The 26,884-nt window shown below is 38.2% G+C and overlaps 1 protein-coding gene across 6 annotated transcripts in view; it reads right to left on the bottom strand.

Moving 5' to 3' along the window:
- HIPK3 (homeodomain interacting protein kinase 3) overlaps positions 1 to 26,884 on the bottom strand; it is a 100,597-nt gene that overhangs the window by 44,748 nt on the left and 28,965 nt on the right. For 4 of the 6 annotated variants that reach the window (XM_070564671.1, XM_070564672.1, XM_070564674.1 and 1 more), the window contains exon 2: positions 17,156 to 18,254. In XM_070564671.1, the coding sequence (XP_070420772.1) occupies positions 17,156 to 18,254 (1,099 nt within the window). Of the gene's footprint in view, positions 1 to 8,574; positions 8,920 to 17,155; positions 18,255 to 21,086; positions 21,305 to 26,884 lie in introns of those variants that run through there. The other 2 variants (XM_070564676.1, XM_070564677.1) reach the window with 2 other exon arrangements.

Here is a 26,884-nt window from a genome sequence, read left to right on the forward strand (position 1 = left end):
AGTGGCAGAACCAGAATTATGAATCTCTGAATAAATACAGTAATATAATTTGTTACTTGGCATTATTTAACACCAACATAGACAGAAGTATATTATTTCATTTGTTTTTGTTACTTAAAACTCTATCCTTCTTTGAAAATATTTCGTATTTAATGCCTCATATGAATCACTGGAAAGTACAAAGTTTTCTTACAAGCCCTAAAAAGGAATACTATCATATCCAAATACTAACATGTTTAGAATCTTGTTATTAACTCAGTGACACACTCTGAAGGAGTTATGTGTTAATGAAAAGCAACTTAAAGCAAACAAAATCTTTGAAAGATTCAACACGTACTTCTGTCGTTACATAGCTTTACCACCACATTATTGAAATATTAAATTCTCCCTATGAGTTTATTCCTTCTAAATGCTTCTAAAAGTATTTTGTTTGAAAATGATACCCTGTTTTCAGGTGACTTTTACAGTCATTGATCGCCAAGTTCTACGATTATGTTTTACCATTTACAAAGAAGCTATATCCTTAGCTTCAAAGATTAATTTTATTACTATTACTTTGTTATTACTCAAAATCAAATACACCCATATTACATACATGTAAAAATTAAGAGGTATTTATAAATGTTAATATGCTAATTCTCACTTAAGTATATTGGATTTCAGTTGCTTCTTCTATAAAGTAAGTTAGACTAAATGTCTGTGTAGATGTTTCCAGCTCTACAAGTACTTGATTCTACTTTACAACATCCTTAATACAAATGTTTTATCTTTACAAACTGTTGATGAGTAATTTGCTTTGAGGAAGGAAAAGAAACACCATCCTTGCAACGCCAGGGAGCACTCTGCCACAACAGGCAACAGCTCTACCACAGGGAAAGCGGGCACCGGGGGCTCCGGACTGAAGAACAGAGCCAGGGCTCCTGTTATCAGCGGGTGTATGTAAAACCTGCTCAAAGTTACCAAATGCTTCCTAAGCACAGCAACACTCTGCTCACACATTTTTAAACTCCTCTAATTCTTTTTTGATTACTGTGTGAGCTCTTTCCAATTGTTCAGAACTATTTCAAGGCCAAGGACATGCCAAAATCTTGATGTCTCTGCAATCAGGTTTCCAAAAGGTCACTGGTTTGTGACATTTCCTGATAAGTACATTCATATTAGGAACTGAAGGGGTAAGAAAGAGCAAAGGAGTAAAAAATCTTCTAGTATGTGTGTGCGGGCACATGTCTGTGATCTCTTAAACTGGTCCATGACGCGTCTCTAACAATGCAGGATAAACTGGAAGAGGCAGAGACTACAGGTTAAAAAATGAATTACTAATCTAAATCCAAACCAGAACAGGGCAGTGAGAAGAGGATGGCCAGATTTACACAGAAGAATATTTCCCAGGTGAAATCAGTAGGATCTGGTCACACAATGATTAGATATATAGAGGGAAACAGCCAGGCCAAAGAACTCAAACTTTCCAACACTAAGTAACCGGGAAACGGTTCCTTTACTAACTTTGAAATGTACCATGGGAGGATGAGAAGACTGGGAGAAAGATAAGCCATCTGAACATGAGTTAGCAACATCCAGAGACCACGCAGGGAGAGAGCTGGAAACAGAAATGAGGTGTTCAAAGGAGGTCCAGGCCACAGGATGGCATCTGAAAGTTCACCACATTAAACACACAAACATGCTGCAGTCATGCGACAGAAAGATCCCAGCCAGACAGCGGCAGTGAACGAGGATGTATTCATTGAAGAGGCAAGGAAAAGGACACGGACGTTCGTCCGAAGTGAGAGAAGAATCTTGAGGGTGCAGCGTTGAGGAAGCCAGCAGAGAAAGCTCCGATAAAACAAAGCACTAACAGCACTGAATGAGACAGGTTCACTCGGATGTGGGCTTAAGAAAAATCCATCAAATTTGGCAATTAATAAACAAGTCATCAGTACCCTTCAGGAGCAGAGGGACAACCCCTGGAAAAGGAGCACAGTAAAGCAGAGAAGCAGAACTGAGCTCAAAATGCAGCTCTGCGATTGATTAGCTGGGTGCCATTACGCCAGTTGTTTAACATATCTGAATCGCAAATTCCCCAGCTGTAAAACAAAGATACTATGTCTACCTAGCATGGTTGTTACAGGGTAAAGGGTAATTAAGAAAAGTTTCTAACACAGCAGCTGGTACTAAGCAGTCAATAAATGTTATTATTATATGAACTCTGTTTATACTCCCATTCCCTACATAAAGGAGTGTCTACCAGTAAACCATACAACAGAGACAGACAAAACTGTTTTTTAATGTAGTATAGAGTGATGAAAAATTAAAACTTGATTTTGTTTTTTTGCTTATTTAAAGCCAACAACTTGAAAGACTAAAAATATCCTTGTGATGAAAAGAATGTGAAGAAAGGGGCATTTTCACACACTATTGATGAGATTATAAATGGGAAAAATACATTTCTGGAAGGAAACCTGGCAGTGCCCATCAGCGAAGTGTACATATCCTTCGACCCAACAATTCTCCTTCTAGAATTGTTGTGAAAACGTATCTATCTGTGTCCAAAGACACACGAGAAGCTTCCCTGTGGCATTACCAGTGGCAGCAACCCACATATCAAAGTATAGGAAGACTGGCACAGATGTTAGCTCAGAGCTAATCCTCCTCAGCAAAAAAAAAAAAAAAAAAAAGTAGAAAACAAATGAAATATATATCAGAGGATTATTTAAATAAAGTACAAACTCTATTATAAATAATTATAAAACAGAGCCACAACATAAAGGGGGAAACTGTTTCTGTTTTACTTCATAGCTGTCTTTACTATTCAATTTTTTCTGACAGTGAGCATTCATTACTTTTATAATTTAAAAAACATTAAATCAAATGATTTTTAGTTTAGCACACTAGTTTTAGATAAATACATTGAAAAGTTTTTGTAGTTCAGTGTTTTCTCACAAAAGAAACATTTGTTCTTTTTAATGTCAACGTTTGGCACACGTTAGATTCTCTCTCTCAAGAAATACAATCTGGGGCTGGCCCCGTGGCCGAGTGGTTAAGTTTGCGCACTCCGCTGCAGGCGGCCAAGTGTTTCGTTGGTTCGAATCCTGGGCGCGGACATGGCACTGCTCATAAAAACTATGCTGAGGCAGCGTCCCACATGCCACAACTAGAAGGACCCACAACGAAGAATATACAACTATGTACCGGGGGGCTTTGGGGAGAAAAAGGAAAAAATAAAATAAAATAAAAAAACAAAGAAATACAATCTAGCCACACCCGATGATGCCTACGTTATTCCCGGGCCACTGTACTGGCTCTCCTCGCAGGAGCAGGCACCGGCTACCAGCACCCAGGGTGTGGGTTCCATTCACGAGAATGTGCTGAGCACTTAAACAGGCAGGCTCGTGCATGCCCAAGTGTGTGAGGCCAGGCGGACATCTAGGCCGTGTCATCATTCACTCTATGAGAGCATGCTCAGTGGCCACCTGCACCTTCAAAACAATGCCACACGGCACAGGGAGACTAATAACCTTTGACACTACAAGCTTTTAACCAACATAATAAAAAACTCACAAAAGTCTTTTTAATCTATGAATAACTATTTAAGTTATAAGTAATTCTAGAATATAGTCATTCAAACCTGACATAAAATGAGAAATCAGCACAGTTTATATGGCATTACATTTATTACACATTTTACAGCTACAATCTACAGAATTAACTTAACAAACTCACTTTGTGACCAAGCTCTTACACATGTTTTTGCCCTATGTCTGACTGATACTATTTGGCAATTATATATTATCTTATAACCTAATATCGTACCTATAAGGGAAGAGGATCATAGTAACACGGACCTTAACCTATTAATGTGCAAACATACAAAGTTAAGCAGACTCCTCACAAGTCACATATACTAATTAGTATCACATATAATCGATTGGTAACAGAATCAGGATTAAAATTCAGAGCTCCTCGTCTGCTGGTTCTACCTAAATTCTATCACATCATTCATGGTGCTGCTTCTTCATATTACTGAAATCACGTACTGAATCATAAGCACTCATTTTTCATTATAAAAAGAAATAAGGAATGAGAGGAGTTAATTTGGGAGAATGAAGTCTGGACTTCTTAAAATGCGGGCAATGATTATATGGGAAACGCCATGTTATTTTTCAATTCATCTCAGGAAGGAGGGAGGGAGGGAAATCAGAAGTTACTAGTGCCTAGGCCTGGAGGAATCACCCAACTTTGGGACTGAAAGAGGCCTCAGATGGCCTTTAGAAGGTCTAACACTTAGACCATGCAGATTGATTCCAAAGCCATTTCCAAATGAACAGAATTTACTACACGGCAAAGCAGTCCTATTTTCTCTCCTCTCTCTCCTTCTGAGGAGTTTGGTTCCTTAGGGACCTAAGAGACTTTGTCTAACATCTAGCCCGAGGCACAGAGCCCACGGACAAGCCCACGGCTCTAACCAAGATACTGACACGCTTGGCTTTAATACTGTAGGGTTTTAAATTGAGAGAGATTTATGTTTCTCACATAAGACAAAATACACGGACCTAATCCACATGCCAACCAACTTCTTATGGTTAGTCGAATCACTTATTTTATGTGAATCTGGGTGAGCGTATGTTAGATTTCTGGTTACCAAAGGGGAAATCTTTTAACAATGAAAGATGCCCGAAAACAAAATGGGTTACTTTACGTAATTCTCAATATTTTCGCACCAATATAGACTTAAAGAAAAAACTGAATGGAGAAGAGTAAACTCATGGACCTAGAAAAGTGCCTGATTCTATTTTATGCCTCTATTTAAAAAAAAAAGTGTTTATTTCTTTAAGTTTAAGATCACTAAAAAAGTGACATCACACAAAGATCTACTCTACTTATCCCATTATATCAAATATCTCCCCACCGTAAGTAACCACGGGTATAAGCAGGACCTAGTTTTAGAAGGAAGTTCCCTGTGCTTACTGAAAAGAATTCAGGGTGAGGCAGGACAAATAAAACGGTTAACACTACTAAATATAATGCATGCACAGGTAGAGTTACATCAGAAAACATCAAAAGTCTGTTCCAAAAACATTAAGCTTATGGACACAGAGATGGATTGGTGGCTGCCAGGGGACAAGGGGTGGGCGAAATGGGAGAAGGGGGTCAAAAGGCGCATGCTTCCACAGTTATAAAGTGAGTTCAGTCATGGAGATGTGATGTGCAGCGTGGTGACTAAAGTTACTAACACTGTATTGCATATTTGAAAGTTGCTAAGCGAGTAGATCTTAAAAGTTCTCATCACAAGAAAAAAAATCCTGTAACTATGTGTGGTGATGGATGTTAAAGAGACCCACTGCGATCATTTCTCAATATACACAAACATCAAATCATTATGTTATACACCTGAAACTAAAATCACTAAAACTAAAAAAAACTAAGACCACTCAATGGGGAAAGGACAGTCTCTGCAACAAATGGTGTTGAAAAAAACAGATATCCACAAGCAAAAAAGAATGAAGCTGGATCCATATATTAACAACATATACCAAAATTAACTCAAAATGGATTAAGCAGCTAATGTTAAGATCTAAAACTACAAAGCTCTTAGGAAAAAACAGGGGAAAAGCTTTAGAACATTGGATTTGGCAATGATATTTTTGGTATGACACGAAAAGCACAGGCAACAAAAGCAAAAAAAGACAAATGGGACTACGTCAAACTCTACAAGTTTTGTGCATCAAAGGACATAATCAACAGAGTGAAAAGGCAACCTACAGAATGGGAGAAAATACCTGCAAGTCATATAACTGATAAGGGGTTAATATCCAGACTATATAAAGAACTGCTACAACTCAACAACAAAAAAATCAAATAACCTGATTTAAAAATGGGCTAGGGGCTGGCCCCGTGGCCGAGTGGTTAAGTTCGCGCGCTCTGCTGCAGGCGGTCCAGTGTTGCATTGGTTCAAATCCTGGGCGCGGACATGGCACTGCTCATCAAGCCATGCTGAGGCAGCGTCCCACATGCCACAACTAGAAGGACCCACAACGAAGAATATACAACTATGTACTGGGGGGCTTTGAGGAGAAAAAGGAAATAAATAAAATCTTTAAAAATGGGCTAAACACTTGAATAGACATTTCTCTAAAGATGATATCAAATGGCCAACAAGCACATGAGAAGATGTTCAACATGATTAATTAGAGAAATGTAAATCAAAACCAAAATGAGATATCGCTTCACACCCATTAGGATGGAGACTATAAAAATAAACAGAAAAAAACAAGTGCTGAAGAGGATGTGGAAAAACTGAAATCCTGCTGGGACTGTGCAATCGTCAACAGCTATGGAAAGGAGGACAAAGGCTCTTTCAGAAATAGAAGGACCACGGGACTCAGCAATCCCACACCTGGGTACCTATCCCAAAGACCTGAAAAGAGGGTCTTGAAGAGATATTTGTACACTGTATAGACAGCAGCACTATTCACAGTAGCCAAGAGGTGGGAGCAACCCAAACGTCCACCGACGGAAGAACGGAAACACAAAATGTGGTCTATACACACACATTAAAAAGGAAGGAGCAGTCTGACACAGGCTACAACACGGATGAACCTTGAGGACATTAAGCTAAGTGAAATACGCCAGTCACAAAAAGACAAGCACGGTATAATTCTACTTATATGAGGTATTTAAAGCAGTTAAATTCATAGAAACAGAAAGTGGAATGGTGGTTACCAGGGGCTGGGGAGAGGAAGAAAAAGAAAGTTGTTGTTTAATGGGTGTAGAGTTTCAGATTTGTTCTGGAGGTCCGTTTCATAACAACGTGAACATACTTAACACTGCTGAACGGCACACTTAGCAGTTAAGACGGTAAATATTACATTATGTGTTTTTCACAACGAAAAAATTCCCTATTAAAAATAATCTTGGCTACCAAATTGTTAGCTCAAGATTATAATACAGTTTACGAATTAGTCCTATTTGTTTTTCCAACATATAGAGAGCATTAAGGACAAAATGTTTCCAGAGGGAAATACATAAAGAAAAGGGTTAGCTGAGTATAAAAATGCTCTAATATTATGTAGCAATATTTAGAAAGATAATTAATATTCCTTTCTAAATATTAACAAAACAATATCCAAAACTATAATTCAATGAAATAATTTGAAATCAAAATCTAAAAGGTTATTTTAAAAATTCCCATCAATATTGAAGGTTACCATTTTTCACCTATTGAAAATAAAAGATTGTCTAAAACTAAGTAAAAAGTAAAGAAGGAAAGAGGAGTTAATTAAAATTTGGAAAGCATTTTAGCCAGTCCCCTTGATGTGAAAGTATCTGAATGAAACTAAAGGAAGTTAGTCACAGTTGCAACTAAATAAATTAATACCAAAAGGCGTCATGAAAGCTTAGTACACTAAAGACATAAGAGATCAAATTTCAATTCCACTTAACCAAACAAACATTCTGAATCTTACAGTTTGAAGTTTACATCCACCTAAAACCCTGCTTTTGACAAAAGCATGCCCTAGGAAACTACCAGAATCCCATGGATTCAGATTCCTGAACACTCAGACCTATGGGAACTGTTGCTAGCATTTAGTTTTAAAGTATTTAAGACCTGATGATATTTATTTACTTTATTACAGAAAACTTCAAAGACACACAGTAGAACCACCATCTGCCAATCACCCAGCTTCAAAAATTACAAATAAATCCACAAAAAGTCTGTCTAAAATTATCACAATGGCTCCCCATTAGGTGGTAGCAAGACAATCTCAGACATATACTTTCATTTATAAATACTTCAACATATAACTCTAAGAAATACTTTTAAAAAATAACCACAATGCCATTATCACACATAAAAAAATCAATAATTCCCTAAATATCAACTGACATCTAAATTTTCTTTATTTCCTTATAAATGTCTCTTTACAGTTATCTGTTCAATTAGTATCTAAACAGAATTCACACATGAAATTTCTATTTAGTTTCACAGAATAAGACTGATCTACAGAAACTTACACTGAAAAAAATGTCCACAGATACAGTTAATCAAAAGCAAATTGCAAAACAGAATGTATTCTCTGATCCTATTTCTATTTAAATATTCCTCCTAATACACGATAAGAAAAAGTGGTCATTTCTAGAGGATAAACTCTACCCACTAACTTGGGGGGGTTATAAAACAAATCAGCCTAAAATTATTTAACTTAAAAAAAAAATGTGATTTCACTTTAAAAAATTTTAAAGGCTGTATTTCACTTCCTCTGATTCAGGCAGTCATGTCTAAAGTACAGCTAGTAGAGGGTTTTCTAGGTTCCTCCATTTCCCTTGTTAGTTTTTTAATGCAGAGCTTTCACATGTGTCAAATATACATTTAAGAGTATAGTACAGGTAGACTCCAAATCATCATATTTCCATCTGACAAATGAGAAAACCAAGGCCATGGAAGTCAGGTGTTTGTCTAAATTCACACACAATTTAACAACAAATATCATCAACCATAACAAAGCATCTATCCCCTCAGAAACAAAGAAAAAAAATCTTAGTGAAAAGCAAAATAACCATATTCATACCAAAATGTACCTCAAATCCAGCCGTTTCTTTCTACTGCCACTGCCTCTTCTCTGTGGATTACTTAACGCCTCTGTCCTCATGGCCTTCCTCCTCCTTTCATTCTTGTCCCCTCCTCCAAACAGCAGCCAGAGTGATAAAACACACACCATGTTGAGGCCACCCTCAACCTCACGTCACACTGCGCTCCCCCTCTCCCCGGGCCTGCGTCTCACTTGGCAGGCTTTCAGGGTCTTCACCTCACCAAGCTCACTCCAACCAGAGCCTTCATACATGCTCTTTCCTCTGCCCGGGGCTCTCATCCCACCCACGCTGGATGGCAGGGGCCCTCAGGTCTGAGTGCAATACATCACGTCCTCAGAGCTTTTCCCACACCCGCCCAATCTAAAGCAGGTCCCTCTGACTGCTTAGCTATTTGGAAAGAAGAACACTAGACCCCACCTCACACCAACTACAAGAATAAAGTCAAAATGGATTAGAGACCTAAACACTAAAAATGTAACTCAACATGTACTAGAAGAAAGAGTGAACGGCTCTTTAAACTTGGAGTGGGGAAAGGCTTTCTAACTATGACTTAAAATCCAGAGGCAATGAAAGAAGATTGATAAAACTAACCACAAGAAAAATTTTTACAAGGCAAAAACAACACATTAAAACATCAGAAGATGACTGACAAAATGTATCACAAATAACGGGGTAAATATCCCTCATATACAAAAGAAATCTTGAAACTTGACCGACAAAGGACCGAACTCTTGATAGAAAAAATGGGCAAAAGACAAGAACAGGTAATTCACACACACACACTACAATTTTAAAATGACCCTTAAACGTGAGATGTTTAACTTTACTCATAAGAGACATGCAAATTAAAACTACAAATAGGGGGCCGGCCCCATGGCCAAGTGGTTAAGTTCACGCACTCCGCTTCAGCAGCCCAGGGTTCGGATCCTGGCCATGGGCATGGCACCGCTCATTAGGCCACGTTGAGGTGGCGTCCCACATGTCACAACTAGAGGATCCACAACTAGAGTATACAACTATGTACTGGGGGGATTTGGGGAGAAAAAAGCAGGGGAAAAAAAAAAGATTGGCAACAGTTGTTAGCTCAGGTGTCAATCTTTTAAAAGAAAAACTACACAGAAACTACCATTTGATTGATAAATTTATTTATTTATTTTTTTAGGAAGGTTAGCCCTGAGCTAACATCTGCTGCCAACCCTCCTCTTTTTGCTGAGGAAGACTGGCCCTGAGCTAACATTCATGCCCATGTTCCTCTACTTTATATGTGGGACACCTACCACAGCATGGCCTGCCAAGCAGTGCCATGTCCGCACCCAGGATCCGAACCAGTGAACCCTGGGCTGCCAAAGCAGAATGTGCACACTTAACTGCTGTGCCACTGGGCCGGCCCCATGATTGGTAAATTTTTTTTTTAAATGACAACATACTCTGTTGACAAGGCTACAGAGAAACAGGCACTATCATACACTGCTGGTGAGAATGCAAATTGGTGCAGTGCTAATGAGAGGAATTGGGCAATATTTAACAAAACTATATATGCATTACCTCTCGACTAAATAATTCCACTTCTGGAAATTTACTGTGAAGATACAACTCCAACAATACAAAAATACATATGCACAAAGTTATTCTTCAAGATTGTTTCTAATTGGGAAACACTATGTCAATGATTAGGAAAGTGGCCGAATAAACAACGGAAATCCACACAATGCAGTATTCAGCAGTAAAAGGGGGAAGATCTCTATGAACTGACATGAAGAGATTGCCAGGAAACACTGTTATGGGAAAACAGTCAGTGCTAACAGGTATCTATAGCATGTTATCGCTCCTGTAAGAAGGGGAATTGAGAAAATAGACAATTTATCTGCTCACTTGTACTACCCTACCCGGCCACACACACACACACACAGAATAAAACAAAAACTAATGATAATGGTTACCAAAAGGGGTGGGCAGGAATGAAGGGGACAGGACTGGGGGGAGGTGGTGACACTTCTCAGATAAACTTTTAGTATAGTTCTGATCTTCACAACCATGTTAATTGTTTCACATAGTCAAATAAACAAACAAGGACATGGAGGGCCCAAAATGGAATACAAAGAAATGAACTTTATACTTCAAATAAATAACAATCACACTGAAGGGGGATTACTGGGGAACGCGGTATGCAGACCCCATGCTCCAAGTCTGAGGCTCCAGAACAGAAGAACCGTAAAGAAGTGCTGCACGCTGCTGAGTAAATTAGCAGTGGTATGGATTAGCAATTCCAAAACTACTTTAAGTTTATTCTAGAACTGCGCAAATAAGCACTATACATTGTGGACAATGAGAGCTAAGATTCTCAGTATCAGAGAAGGGATTATAAATAAATAGAGGAAGAAGGATAGAATGAACTCTGAAGTTTCATAACTGGATTATCAGTATAATTCATGGTTTTAATATATAAACACATAGAAATACACACATTCACACACATAACACAAACATATACTTTCTAGCTTTGCCACTCAAAGGGTCTAAAAGCAATAACATCCTAGTACCAATGACTGCATCTGGTATTAGCATCCAGATCTTATTTTCTGAATACCATTCTCCAATAAAAAGAATCACAGTTCCTTACAGAAACAGCTGGTACCAGGGAGGGGGTAGGAAAAGTACCAAGTAACCCAGAAATATCTTGTAGTACCATAAAGTAAGCACTCAAGGAAGGACGGGGCCATGTCGCTCAAGGAAGGATGGGGCCATGTTAAAGGGATACAGGAAAAAGCTTCAAGAGGCTCTAACTGGACAGTTTTGGAGAACTGTGCAGTAAAACAAATAATGACAAGTAACAGATTATAACCCATTGAATATGAATCCATGAGTCTACACAGAAACAAACAAACAAAAATATTAAGCCAAGGAAAGATCTTCCTTACAGAAGAATTCCTTTCAGAGGAATCATGGAAATAGAAAATCATCATTTTGCAACCCCACATTTATAATTGTTTAGGGCCATATCCACTAATAGATGCTAAAATTGGTCTGTGAAAATAAGATGAGAAAGTCTATGGGCATAGTCTCAAAGTATCTCACCAAGAGATACTTATTAATTACAAAGAAAAACACAACCTTACAGTAGAAAAAATCCAGCAGTCACCACCTCAACCAAGTTAACGTTACCAGTAACAGGACAAATTGACATCACGTGCCTCCTAGGATGTGAAGACATAACATCATTTCTGTGCAGTTACTCCAAAAACACATAAGCTGAAAACACTGGACAAACCCAAAATGAGGAACATTCTACAAAATAACTGGCCAGTACTCTTTAAAAGTGTCAGGGTCATGAAAGGCAAAGAAAGACTAAAGAACTACTCCAGATTAGAGGACACTGAAGAGGCAGACGCAGTAAGCAAACAGTATGCGACCCTGGATTGAATCGTGAGCTGGAAAAAGGTCATTAGTGAGCCCAACTGGCAAAATGTGAATATGGTCTATAAATAAGATACTGGTACTGAATTGATTTTAATTTACTCAAATCAAATAGTATTTTGAGCAGTTCAAACATCAAATCAATAACACTGAATTACTGGTACCTGACGATTCTGAGCACTGCAGTAGGTTCTGCAAGGGAGCACCCTGATGCTGAGGAGACACACGCTGAAGCAGTGAGAGGGAAAGGGGCTACAAGTCTGCAACTCTCAAGCATTTTAAGAAAAAAAGTGTTGTGTGTGTGTGTGTGTACTTACATAGAGAAAGACTGACTGATAAAATTAGGGTGGTAAAAAGTCTAAATTTGAAACATTTGAAGAATCTGGGTGAAGGGTATACAGGAATTCTTTGTACTATTTTTGCAAATTTTTGTATGTCTAGAATTATCTCAAAATAAAAAGTTAAAAATAAAAACAGTAAGTCCATCCTGTTACTGTGTCTCCCTGTTCCTGTCCACCAGAGCACTTTACTTTTCCGGTTGTCTACTCACCATATTCTGAGCACCACAGTGTAGAGTCTATATTTCTGCTCCTCAAAGTATAACCAACACCCAGAACAATACTTTACACTTTATAGGCACTAAATATTATGAATGAAAGACAATACTCAAGGACATATTACAGTTTTCTATTCATATAGCTGATACAATTTTCACTGATACAATTTTAAGAGGTCTCCATCAACTGATAAATGGACACAGGAAACGTGGTGTATCTATCCAATGAAATACTATTTGGCAACACAAAGAAATGAAGTACTGACACACGCCACAACATGGATGCACCCTGAAAACATTATGCTAAGTGAAAAAAAGCCAGTCAAAAAGGATCACATAGTGTATGATTACATTTATATGACATGTTCAGACTATGCAAATCTATAGAGATAGAAAGTAGACTTGGTTGCCTAGGGATGGGGAGACTGGGGAAAGACGGGTAGAAGGTGTGCAGGGGAGTTCTTTCGGGGTAAGGAAAATGTTCTAAAATTGATTATGGTGATGCTGCACAACTATGAATATACTAAAAGCCATTAAATTGCACACTTTAAATGGGTAAAGTTCATGGTATGTGAATGATATCTCAATAAAGCAGTTTAAAAATAAAACATTAAGAGCTCTGCCAAAAAGACTTTTTGAAGCCCATACGTAGTAAAGCAACTTAACGTCTGCAGATTGCCACAACGTATGGCACTGAAAAGGACTTCATTTTAGACATTTGGAACCTTCTATTACAACTTCTGTTCAAACTAAACCCTGCTGACAACCTTGTATTTGTCAAATAAAGATTCCCAAATAAAAACAACTGTTTTTATGATACAGAGAAGAAATTCCCAGCAATTGCAGCCCAATACTGAGCTCATGAGGTAAGAAAGGGCTAGCGAGAGAGAATGCTCTTTGAGACTAGTCCATCCTAACTCCCTTCTGCTTCCAAGGCTTGTACAGGGGTCATCTCCCCCTGGAAGCCCTCTCTGAACCCTCACATTAGACTAAGTGCTCTCCTCTGGACCCCCAAAGCATCCTGCACCCACCTTGAGCCTAGCACTTTTGAGACAAACTATTTTTCTCCTCTGTTAAATGAGGAAACGTTTTAATCACCTCTGTATCCCTCGTACCTAGCACAGTGCCAGCACACAAAAACAGCTCCACAAAAATTGAGTTAAACTTGCAGTATGAATTTGGACCTGACTTGTATCAGCCTCAGTTCTCTACTTATTAAACAGGAATTCCCTCAACTGTCTCACCAAACTCACAGGGATGAGATAGGAGAAACCAGGAAACGGACATAACACAGTTGAAAAAGTGACACAGGACACACATCCGGTCTTCCATCGTTATAAAGCACCCCGTGTAAACCATCAGTTATTATTCTATGGGTCCTTCTATGTACCTTAATTTTGTTACAGGAACTTTGCCTTTGATACTTTGGGGTTAAAAAGGCACAAGGGGGGCTGGCCCCGTGGCCGAGTGGTTAAGTTCGCGCGCTCCGCTGCAGGCGGCCCAGTGTTTCGTTGGTTCGAATCCTGGGCACGGACATGGCACTGCTCATCAAACCACGCTGAGGCAGCGTCCCACATGCCACAACTAGAAGGACCCACAACGAAGAATATACAACTATGTACCGGGGGGCTTTGAGGAGAAAAAGGAAAAAATAAAACCTTTGAAAAAAAAAAAAGGCATAAGGGATGGGAATGCCCTAAACAAAAACTGATAAAAGCCTATATTAATTGTTTACCATTATGTACCTTTCTGTCAACTATTACAGGGAAAATAAAAAGCATTTTTTACTTCAACAATTAATGCTAAATTACTCAGTAAAGTAGCAAAGAATATAACTGCTACACAGGTTACTTTACAGCCTACTTTCCTGCCTCTATGTTCTGAAATGACTCAGAACCACAGGATAAAATTCTGTATTTAAAAAAAAGAAAAAGATATTCATGACCTGAATGCTGCCACCACACCTCATAAATACAGCACCTTGTGCTGCTAAAACGGTTTATGCATTCAAGAGCCCTACGTGTTCTTGACAGAAACCATACTCGAACAGCTCAATTTAGAACATGCTGACCTTGAGCAAATCAATGCCCTGAGCATGTACTTCTGGCTTGCATCACCACAGGCGCTAGGCAGCCTCACCATCTATAGTCGTCCACAACTGCTGGCCACTGTCCCCTGTCTATTTTAAGATATCGCTACTACATTTCTGTGCTGCACAGTTCAAAGAAACTGAGTAACACAAGAACCTATGTCTAAGCACAAATCGTTTACCTTGGAACTCAGGGGGTGTGTTCTTACTGTGACTAGCTCAAAAATATTTAATTTGGTAAGTTTCCACTTCCTGCTTTCATTTTTTAAATACAACATATTTTTAACAAAGAGTAAAAATCAAGTGTAAGACACTTTTGCTTACTGCCTAATCAAATTTATAAGTAAACTTAGTCAAAAATTAACTCAGAATTGGCAAAGTTCCAAATATAAACTACAAGCAAATACTGAAGAACAATGGTTGCCTGCTATTTTCATATAAAATTACACTAGATATTAAAACAGTACTTGGTTAAGGACTACACTATATTTTCACAAGCTATCTTAAATATTTACTAACCCTTCTAACTCTTGGATCTGACAGAAGGCCCATTTTTAATTTTTTTTAACCAAGCAACATCAGCTACAATGCTAGTAGTAGTCTTTGTTTACAAATAAGAGCCCTATTTTTTTCTCTAAACAGAACATGTAATTTAGCAGTTATATAGCTTCCAAAATTCAGGTAAATTATTCACTTGAAATTTATACATTAAAAACAAATTAAAAACTACTAATTGTACTTAGCAATTACTCACAAATTTTTTAATTTCATTCCCAACAGAGGCTAACATTTGTGCAAAGGCCTAATGCTAGAAACCACTATCATAAAATATGTAGTATTTTAGATTACTTTTTAAAGGATTTCCTTTACTCTCTTGAAACAATTAATAAACAGATAATCTCAAGTATAGAAAATAAAGTTTTTTTTCACTTCATCCAAAAAATTTCAAATAAAGGACAAGGAGTCTAGGTGTCACACAGAGCTAAATCTGACAGCAGAATACTGCAGAGCCCAGATAAAATGAAGTCATTGACTAGAAGTGAACTAAATATAGAGCCCCAGCAGCTGGGGCTCGGGGGTTTATATAATGTGCCAGCTGATGATGGAAAGCTCTTGAGACAGAACCCACAGAGCACAAAGAGAAGGGGGGAAAAGCACTGTTCTTCTCATGACATTAAATAAGATTTTTAAATAATTTTTCCAGAAAAAAATTAACTGAAAGCTAATCTTGTATTCCATTAAACTGAAAAAAAAAAATTGTCAGGAGCACAGAGACTCAAATAAATCTAATTATATGGGATATTAAGTAAGACTCATTATCCTGCTACAACTATAACACCTTTTAAACCATCTAAACGATTTTGAGAATGGTATCTAGGACTCTAATCTAAAAATCACACAATCAGGAATATACTAAAGGGTAAATGAGGCTACATTTCTAATTTCTAATACATATTTTAATGAACTTAATTACTGCTTAGTGACATAAACGTGGGGTTCCTACTGATGACCTACGAACGGAGGGCACATATTTGGAGCTGCTTCTTGTGCAGTGAATTCTCCTCCATCTTGTCCCGGGGAATAAGGCTCGCAGGAAGCTAGCCAGGGTGAGGGGTGTAATGCAAAGGCAGATGCGACACCAGAGTACGTGATGACTCCTTGTTGGGCCTAAATCTACACCCCTTGTGTTCTAACAATAAACAGCACGTGTCCCTCTATTTACTAACTTATTACTGGCCAATACTGGCGGATCCCGTATCCGCCCACTGTGTGGCAGCTCACGGGGCTCAAGTCCACCAAGACCATAAATTCACTTAGGCTGAAATGAAAAGAATTCCTCAAATTATTAAACTATGAATTCAAACATATTTATACATTCAAAAGATACTGTTAATCATGACACTGCAGCACTTTATCAATATTTACATGGCAATTATTTTCTTCTTTAAATTTCACCCACAGCACCAACACTGCAACGGCGCTACCTACAGCACACAGGCAGAGAGAGCACAAAACCAGTTATGAAAAGCGGCCTGGGCATTTGTAGCAGCTGTGCAGTGTGTTTGAATCTTAAAATAACTACGCAGAATAACTTTCTGAATTCTTACATCTAACTTTTCTAAATGTTCAGTTGCGTCTGATTATGTCTTTAATAAACTAGTTTTCTTGAGAGCTGAAATGCCCAAAGATATATAGAGAAATTACTATAAACCCTTTCCCAACATTTAAAGCCTTCTGTTTGATCATCATTATCACCTATCCTTCCTTAAGGACTACTAACAACAAAAATACCACAAGTCTTTGACATGGAACTTGGCAGTAGAGATTTCTATTGTGTTTGGGCAGATTTCATGTCTAAATTTTTAAAATCTTTTTAAAACCTCAAACCTAAGTTGATCTTGTCTTGATTATTTATCCGAAGCAGTGTTTTTCACCACAGATACACACCAAATTTTTTCATTTAGCAGAAATTCATTTATTAAATAACCCAAAAAGTCGCTGTCCCCTACCTGTAGTATCGAGATTGCAGATACGTTGAACAAACAGTCTTTGATACGTGGCTGGCTGACCCAAAGTCTATTACTTTAACTCTGTACGGCTGCCGAACAGGATCCACCAACATAATATTCTCTGGTTTGAGGTCAGCATGGATTAAACCAAGACTTTTCAATTTTTTCAGTGCAGTGGCCACTTGTTGAAGAATGGGTCGAATTACTTTTAGTGGCAGGGGACTGAACTTATTTTGTTTCAGAAAGTCATACAAGTTTTGTTCCAGCATCTCAAAGACTAAACAGGTATGGTTCCGGTGCTGAAAGCATTCGTAAGCTCGTACAAAGTTATACTCATCGGCATTTTCAGTACTGAGCCTTGCTAATATGCTCACTTCTATTTGACCTTGACGTGCATAAGAAGGGTGATTCTTCAAAATTTTGATTGCTACAATTTCATTTGTCCCTCTTTTCCAGCATTTGACTACCTGGCCAAAAGTGCCTCGACCCAGAAAATCGAGGACTTCGTAAGTATTTTTCAGGGAGCACAAGACTTCATGCTGCACTAACTGGTAGTCGCCCTCTCCACTGGTGCAATTTGGCTTTGTTCCCGTAGTGGCTGTCACAAGTGTCACTGGATTTCCCATGCTGGTCTGCAACATTGCAGGAAGTACGGACAGCTCGTCAACAATCTGCATCGCGCTGCCGTGGTGATCCAGCTCCTCACTCTTGCGCTTCAATCCACATCTCGGGGGGCCTTCCAGGAAGCCGAGCCTGTGCTGCCACGCCCCAGCGGGAAGTGCCTCCACGGGAGCTCGCTGCGCCGGAGCTGCTAGGACCTTGGTAGCACCTGTGGTGTTTTTTAAAACAACAGCACTTGTCTGCAACGAAAAGTGGTGTCCTCGAGGTCTGTTAAATGGGATCTTTGTCTGAAAAGCACTACCCTTCGTGGGAGGATGAGAATTTCCAACGTTTCCACCATTCAGATAGGTCCGTGGATAGTTTCTTTCCTGGAATACACAACTGCTTGGCTCTACTTTGAGTTTCTTCACACTACAAAAGGCACTTGACTGAGTTTGATAAACATACGGGGGGTAGACCAAGACTTGTGAGGCCATACCTGTGAAAGAAAAAGAAAAAATGGAACATATCAACTACATCTCAGGAGGAAAACTTTTAAGGGTCAAATCCGTAATTTCTAAAAATAATTAAATTTCATTAAGATTTTTTTCTCTTGGAGAAGAAAAGCATTTTCAATATCTCTGTTCTAGTTAATTAGTGTTTCAGTTATTTTGAGTGTTGCGTAAAAGGCTGGGAATAAGAACTGAGTTCATTCATTTAATCAATAAATATTTACGGAGCAGCTACAATGGCCAAGACATGCCCTCGAAATTGTACCAATCATTTTTCCCCGAAAGGAATAAATACAGATCCTGAAACTGCATTCGTTTGGCATAAGTAAAGCATTCTACCACCAAACCATCATTTATGAACCAACGACAACGAAAGAAAATACAGTACTACATAAATATACTCATGTTCCTTAAATCTAAAGCCAAGAATTGCCTCAGAAAAAAAACTCAATTGCAAAAATAAGTATATAAGCCAGACACAGGTCCCTGCACAACGTCCTCCTGCACAGCCTTTACATCCAGGTCAGAGCGATGCGCTACCTTCTGGGGAAGCCTTTCCTGGGACACACCCACTCACCACTCCCCCCAGGCAGGGCTGGGCATTCAGTGCTCTCACAGGAGCCTCTGTATTTTTCTAATGAGCATTCACGATGTTACACTACACTGCAACTGTCAGCGTATGCATCCAGCTTTCACACTAGATCTGAAACAAGATGCCAGGATACAGAGTTGTTGTTCTTTAAATAATGTTAGGTGACTGAATTAACTTCAAAATATTTCTGTTCTCCATAATGTAAAAATCTGTATTGTATTAACCAGGCAACTCTTCTACTATTTTAATAAATCACCAAACATCAATTCTTTGACTCAAAAACAACAAATTTGCATCACGCTATATAATACATAACATTTAAAATAATAAGACCTACCACCTACTAAGCACTCACGGTGCAACGGTTTAATGAACGCTTCATTTGGAATCTTTCATTTAGTCATATTACTATCTTCCCAATTTGCTGTTAAGAAAACTAAAGCTCAGAAGGACTAGGTAACTGGCCCAAGGTCACAGAGCTAGGGTATAGGAACAGGAACAGGAAAATACACTGCCCTTCAGATAAAAGGCATAACTTTAATGCCTCCTTCAACTTCCTAAACGCTTCTTGTTAACGACTGCCACATTCCTAAAGTGACTTGGCTTTGGTAAGAAAGCAGCTACAAAACCTCATTAGACAAATTGAGATTTGATGTCCATTGTGTAACAGAAAATTGTAAATTGAAATCCTGCCATTCCAAACCATTTCATCCATTTTCTTAAAATCTTCTTGGCATCACCTTTACTCAGGAGGTTTCAAAACTCCACTCCACCAATTTATCATCCTTTTAAGGAGGCAAACCCACACTGAAGATTCCTTCTAAACACATCAAACTCACCACTAAGTCACTTAATACTGTTTGTGATGGTTTCAAAACTCCACTCCACCAATTTATCATCCTTTTAAGGAGGCAAACCCACACTGAAGATTCCTTCTAAACACATCAAACTCACCACTAAGTCACTTAATACTGTTTGTGATGCTCCCCAATCTTATCTCCAACAATTTAACATTAGCACGATTCTCCAAAATTCAAACCACTTCTGTGACCCAGACCCACAGAAACAGACTCAGAAATGATGAAACTCACATAAGAATTTCTAAAACAGCTATTATAAATATACTAGTGGACTTAAAGAAAAGTATTAACATAGACATGAAGAGCATTTTAAAAATGGAACTGGTGGGGAGGGCACAAAGGGTAAAGTGGTGCACCTACAACATGACTGACAATAATGTACAACTGAAATTTCACAAGGTTGTAAACGATCATAATCTTAATAAAAAGTGAAAAAAAAAAAAATGGAACTGGTGAGCCTGGAGAACCCCGCACACCATACACAGATGGTGAGGAGGAAACGCGGCAATATCTCACAAAACTGCCAGCGGGGATGTTCTCTGACCTGGAACCAGGCAATCAGCTCCAGTGCAAGATCCACGCAGCACTGTGCTAACACACATGTGCTGGAAATAACCTCAACACCATCCAAAAGACATGGGGTAAATACACCTCCATACAAAGACCAACTATATATAGGCTTTAAGAAAACCAAAACCATCTACTTACCCTGTAATGGCCTCATGCCCAAGATAATATTGTTACATGTAAAAAGCAAGATTCAGAAAAATGTGTACTTTGTAAGTTACTACCATGTGTGTTTGATAAAGAAGGGAGAATTATGTATGTATATATTTGCATGTACACTGGATATCTGTACATACACAAAGACATTCTTTGCCTTAGAGGAGAGTAACAAGAATACTGGAGGCAATGAGAAAGACATGCTTTTCCCTGTACATCATTTTTACCACATTAATTTTTATCATGTAATTACCTGTTCAAAAAAACTTTCTGAACCATTTGGGAACCTATTAAGATAGATACGTTCTGGGCGGTCCTTTCTACTTACTAGATGGGATGCTGCCCGATTCCTGAATCATTGAATAAAGCCAATTAGATCTTTAAACCAAAAAAATATACATTTATATATATATATATATATATATATATAATTTTCGTATTTAGAGGTGAAATAATATTTCTAGGATTTGCTTCAAAATAATACAGAGAGAGAGTGGACGGGGATATGGATAAAACGAGATTAGCCATAAATTGTTCATTATAAGAGTTTGACAGTGAGTAAAAAGGAGTTAATTATACTATCTTGTCTACTTTTGAATATGTTTATATTTTTCCTTAATAAAAAGTTAAATAAATAAACATACATTTGAACTCCACCCAGGAAGAGTCTGATGCAGCAGGTCTGTGCTAAAGTCCAGGCATCTGTATATGTACCAGCTCCCAAGGCCATGTAGAGTCAAGCTAACCTCTGACACCAACTATCCAATCTGGACAAAATCCTGGGCAAATTCAAGTCCTACCAATTCAGGGCACTCAAGTCTGAGAAATCAGGATGAAGTCCTAGGGAAGATAATGCACACCACTCAAAACCAATCCACGCCATGTTAAATTAAGGTGTCACGTGGACAACAGCTGAGATCCAGATAAACAACCTAGAGAGAGTGGAGAAACTACTTCATTTTCTGAGTCCTGCTACTCCTACCTTTTCTTTCCCAACATGCCAAGCTAGAAGGCAAACAATTAACCCAAGGGCCCAAACCAGAGTCAACTAAAGGATGCTCAGAAAAAGGGAGTACCCTCACCAACCACTGTGCTCTGTGGGACCAATCTCAAAGGGGACTTTAAAACATAAACAGGAACAGGAATGTCACTTAATCCACACGGCACCCGAGGAGAAAGGGGTGAGGGCAGATAGGTGTAACAGACCACAAAGAAGGAACTCTAAGTCACCAGTCAGCTTGACCACTGTGACTCCCTGCCATATCCAGGTCTTAAGTCTTTCCCTTCTCCCACCTCCATCAGATAAACTCATGACCCGACAGGGTGACTTCTACTCAGTGTTTATGGACTTTATAGAGGACAGCATTTCCAGGAGCTGCTGAAGTCCATGGAGTCCCAACCTCGACTCGGTGCAACACTGTTTCCTACTATTTCTCACTGCAGTACATACTATGTTCTACCTTTGCAGCTGTATTATTCATGACTTTGCCGTTGGTTCTTATCAAGCTCTGGAATACCACCCCTTTGTGGCTGGGCCACCTACTAAACATCACTCGGAGGACAAGGAAGATTTGTCAGAGCAACCAGTAAGCTTCAGTTCCCCAAGCGTAATGCTCTCAGGCACATTAACTTTGATTAATAGGCCTTATTTTTCCAATCCTCTAAAAAACTTTAAGACCCATCTGAATTCTATCCAAATTCTTCACAACCTTTCACAACTACCAAAACAGCAACATAACAAATATTGACAATTACAAGCATGAGTCTGACCACTCCTAACCATATAAACAACTGTCTATTGTCCTCTCCCCCAGCCCCTGGCAGCCCCATTCTACACTCACTCTATGAATTTAACTACTCTAGGCACCTCATATAAGTGAAATTATACAATATCTGTTCTTTTGTGACTGGCTTACTTCACTTAGCATAATGTCTCCAAGGTTCATCCATGTTGCAGCACATGTCAGAATTTCCTTCCTTTTTAAGGCTAAGTGATATTCCATTGTATGTATATGCCATATTTTGTTTATCCATTCAGCCATTGAAAGATATGTGGGTGGCTTCCACTTTCTGACTGTTGTGAATAATGCTGCTGTGAACAGAGATGTACAAATATCTCTTTAAGATCCTGCTTTCAATTCTTTTGTGTATATACCCAGAAGCGGAATAACTGGATTATATGGTAATTCTATTTTTAATTTGAGAAATCATTCTATTGTTTTCCATAGTAGCTATGCTGTTACTATTCCAACCAGGAGCGCACAGGGGTTCCAATTTCTTCACATCCTCACCAACACTCATTTTCTTTGTTCTCCTTTTTTATAATATCCATCCTAACAGGTGCGAAGTGGTATCTCATTGTGGTTTTCAAATTTCCATTTTTAAGTCTAATTCTTTCTTTATCAATACTGGTTGCACTAACACCTAGACCTTGATGTCATCAGTAGCTATAACAAGCAAACTTCCTTTTTTTTCATTTGTGTTACTGATAAATATTAAATCCTACACTTAAGACTAAGTTCTACAGAAACCCATATATAGCTGAGCTTTCCCAAATGATGACTGAATAAGCCCCAGTTCTTTCAGACTGTCACAGGACAATACAGAAATTATTAAATTACTAAAAGCATCAAGTTTAAATTAAGATACAAATATGAAAACGTGATCAGCATTAAGACTTCTAAAGATCTAGAAGAATACATGAAAATTACAAGTAAAACAAAAGCCTTTTAAAAACATAGAAGAGATTGTTTTTACCTAAAGAGAAGCTCAAGGCACTAAAAGATTACCTCATTATAAACAGGGATAAAAGACCAAAACATTAAATTTGTAGCCAAAATTCTACAATTAAAAAAAAAAAACTAGCAATATAACAAACAAAAAAAGTTACCTCAATGAAAATTACCTTCAGGAATATTTTCATTCAACTGGAAGTAAGCAAACAGCTACATTAGACCAAAGCAAACCTTTGATTCTGCTGACAAACAACCCTGCGTTCAGATTTCTTTTCTGAACACACCTATCAACTCTGTTTTCAGGATATATGAAAACAAGTAGACACAAATGCAGCTCACTTTCAAAAATGAACTTTCTATCACTCTTTAAAGGGAGAGACAGAATGGAATAGGAAATGAAAACAGTTAAGACGGCTGTACCAGGTGAAATGTACCAATGCACCCTTAAGCGGACAGCCTCAAAGCTAACAGGGCTGGAGGACCGTCCCATGTAAGACAGTAACGCTAATTTAGTACTGTCCTGTGTCAAACGTAAGCTCACTGATGAATGATGCGTTTTTAAGTTAAATTACACAAATATACATCATAGACTCTCATTGTCTTTCGGCATGCTGTAATCAGCACCAGGGACACAAAGGACTGAAACGTACCACGTGAAAGTCAGTGAGCACACCAACACCGTGACACAAACACAAGAGCAGGTGCTCCTCGAGCCACCCTCCTCTGGTCTTTACCTGGATCCAGTCGTCTCTCAGAGCCCTCTCTTTCCCTCCCTCATCTCAGTGAAAGCCCGAGCTCCGACCTGCTCCTAACAGCACAATACTTCACATCCTGTCCTCAAAATACTATGTGTCTCTCCCTCTGACCGACCATCTCTCTCCGATTATCTCTCACCACACTAGCTCCCAATATTCTTTGCTAAATTCTAGCTCTTCTCCTTCTAGTAAAACAGATTCAAACTCAACACTTCTCTTATGTAACACAAAAGGTATTTTTAAAAAGGCTTAGCAGCACAAGAATCCAAAATTCTCCATCTGAATACAGTGGCTCTCAGTCCTTGTCCTGACACATCTCAGGTGTGACGAACGGAGAAGGGAACCACCGTAGGGGAGACAGTACTCAACAGAAAACTGCGTCCAGAGTAAAAGCACGTTAGGGAGGGTGGTCTTCACCAAACCATTTTTATGTGCAAACGAGTAACTAACTCACTCATTTCAAGAAAGGAGCCTTGCGCATCACTATTATGACTTTCCACACGGCAGAATACCTTTTTGAAGACAACAGGATCAACCCACCTCACCTAAGTAGTGGCCAAAGGGAAACTATGCTGTTGTTAAATGACTTCTGCATTCCTCACAAAGTCTAGCAGAGTTAAATGAATAAAGCTTCAAGCTATTCTATAGCCTCACATCTTTTCAAACTTATTTTTTATAGTATATTGCAAACATCAGCTTTATCACAACTCTAATTTTTGTACAAAAGATTACATCTGGTTTCACAAGGTCTGAGAAAGAGATCACAGGAGATATAACAAAGTCTTCAAGGTAACAATATTGTCTATAATCTAGTTTCATGTAAATTATAGATTATTTCAGCTTGGTATATCCATAGAGTTAAAGATTTTGCTTTCATGAATATACTTAGAAAGAAAGTTACACCTTTTCCACTTTTAAAATATTTTCAGACATATGAATATTTTCAGGCACAAAGAATATTAAGACATCAATAAAGTCTGATTCGGAATCGTTTTTATGATTATTTGTAACTGGACACCACATAACAACCAATATGAGAACTTCATTTCTGTTTCAACTGTTGTTCAAATATTGAAAATTAGTCAACATTTTACAGAGGGTAAAAGAACGTTTTTCTTAAGAGCTTTAAAACCGAAAGCTGGGGCCGGCCCCGGGGCCGAGTCGTTAAGTTCGTGTGCTCTGCTTTGGTGGCCCAGGGTTTCACTGGTTCGAATCCTGGGCACCGACACGGCACTGTTCCTCAGGCCACGCTGAGGTGGCATCCCACACGCCACTACTAGAGGGACCTACAACTAAAGTTACACAACTATGTACTGGGGGGCTTTGGGAGAAAAAGGAAAAATAAAATCTTTAAAAAAAAAAAAAAACTCTGAAAACTAAGGTATCAGAATGCAGAGAAGAACGTTAAAAACACACATCACACTACTACTTTAATTACACAGAGATTGATGAAAGCCATGAATTAGCTACTTGTTATTGTAATGCCACTTTGACCATTTTATTTTGCATTATCTTATAAACATAATGTTTTAATTAAATTAATATTAACTTGTTGTATGTGCTTTTAAAAAATCGTATAGCAGCCCCTGAAATAAGTATGGTGATACCACAGATGGAAACCTTTTGCCAAAAACTGTACTATTTGGGTTGAAGCTTAAACTTCTGCTAACTGACCTAATTTTCAAATTATTTTTCAAATTATAAATGAGTTAATAATCTATGAATGTTATGTCAAGTTCACTTTTTTTAATGGCTTATAGCTCCATTCACTGTGAATATTATCAAATAATATCTTAACATTATTTTAATTCTACCTTTACTATATTACATCTGACAACAGATGGTTAGCCTAGTTCTCAGAGTTATAAGTTTGAAGTTTAAGGATTCAGTCACTTGGGGGAAAAGAAAACAAAGTGTAGGTTCCTTCATTAGTACCCAGACTCTAACATGTGACAAAAAAATACATAGGAACCTATCAGTGGTTTTCCTGACAACGTCAAGGAAACAGACCGTATTTTACAGAAGAAATGAAAGAACTTTAATTAATTTAATCCAATGGAAAACTTTTTACAAATTGTCTTCATTTGTAAATTCAAATTTTCAGGTACTATTTTTTAAATAATCAAGTTAAGTTACCCAAAATTTACTCACTCCTGCATTCTTGTTTAATGTACACACTACACAGGTGGAGCAGTCTGCAGCTCCTTCACACGTCCCACGGACAGAACAGGGACTACCTGCTCCACCTCGGTGTGGCTACACCTCGCCCTACCCCGTCCAAAAAGACAGATCTTCACCACCTTATTTTTTTAAAAACTGTCTCCAGTGAGTGATTTCCCAAATTTGTATCACATATTGACCACGTGTGAATTTATCCTGAAAAGTTTACAATGCTGTACCTTTCCCTCATCACGTTTAAACAATTCCACACCCACATGTTCTCATTATTCTCCAACTGAAGTGCTAGCATTTCCTTCAAGAGGATAAATACAAAAGAGGCAAAAACATCTTCACTAATTATAGCTATTTCCACCTTTCCATTCCAAAGACTAAAAAAAAACAAACGAATCTGTAAATGTCTCATAACACGAAGCCTACACAGATCTACATTTTTTCATCCTTCTTTTCTTGGTTTAAAATTGTTACATTTTTAACAAATCATAAACCTCTGAAAAACAAGATACAAAAAGCACAAACTATAAAAGATTAGAAAATTTGACTTTATTAAAATTTAAGTTTGTATTCATTTATCAAATACTATTAGAAATAAAGATTAAGTCAGAGATATGGAGAAGATATTGGCAACACACAACTGACAAACATCTAAAGAAATTATACTGTGTTTGGCAAAAATCAGTAGAAAAATGGGTAAAAGATATAAAAGGGCAATTCACAGAAAAGGAAATACAACCCAAAAAACTCATTAAAAAATTCCCAACCTCACTAGTAATA

The sequence above is a fragment of the Equus przewalskii genome, chromosome 11 (assembly GCF_037783145.1).
Source record: "Equus przewalskii isolate Varuska chromosome 11, EquPr2, whole genome shotgun sequence".
Lineage (NCBI taxonomy): Eukaryota > Metazoa > Chordata > Mammalia > Perissodactyla > Equidae > Equus > Equus przewalskii.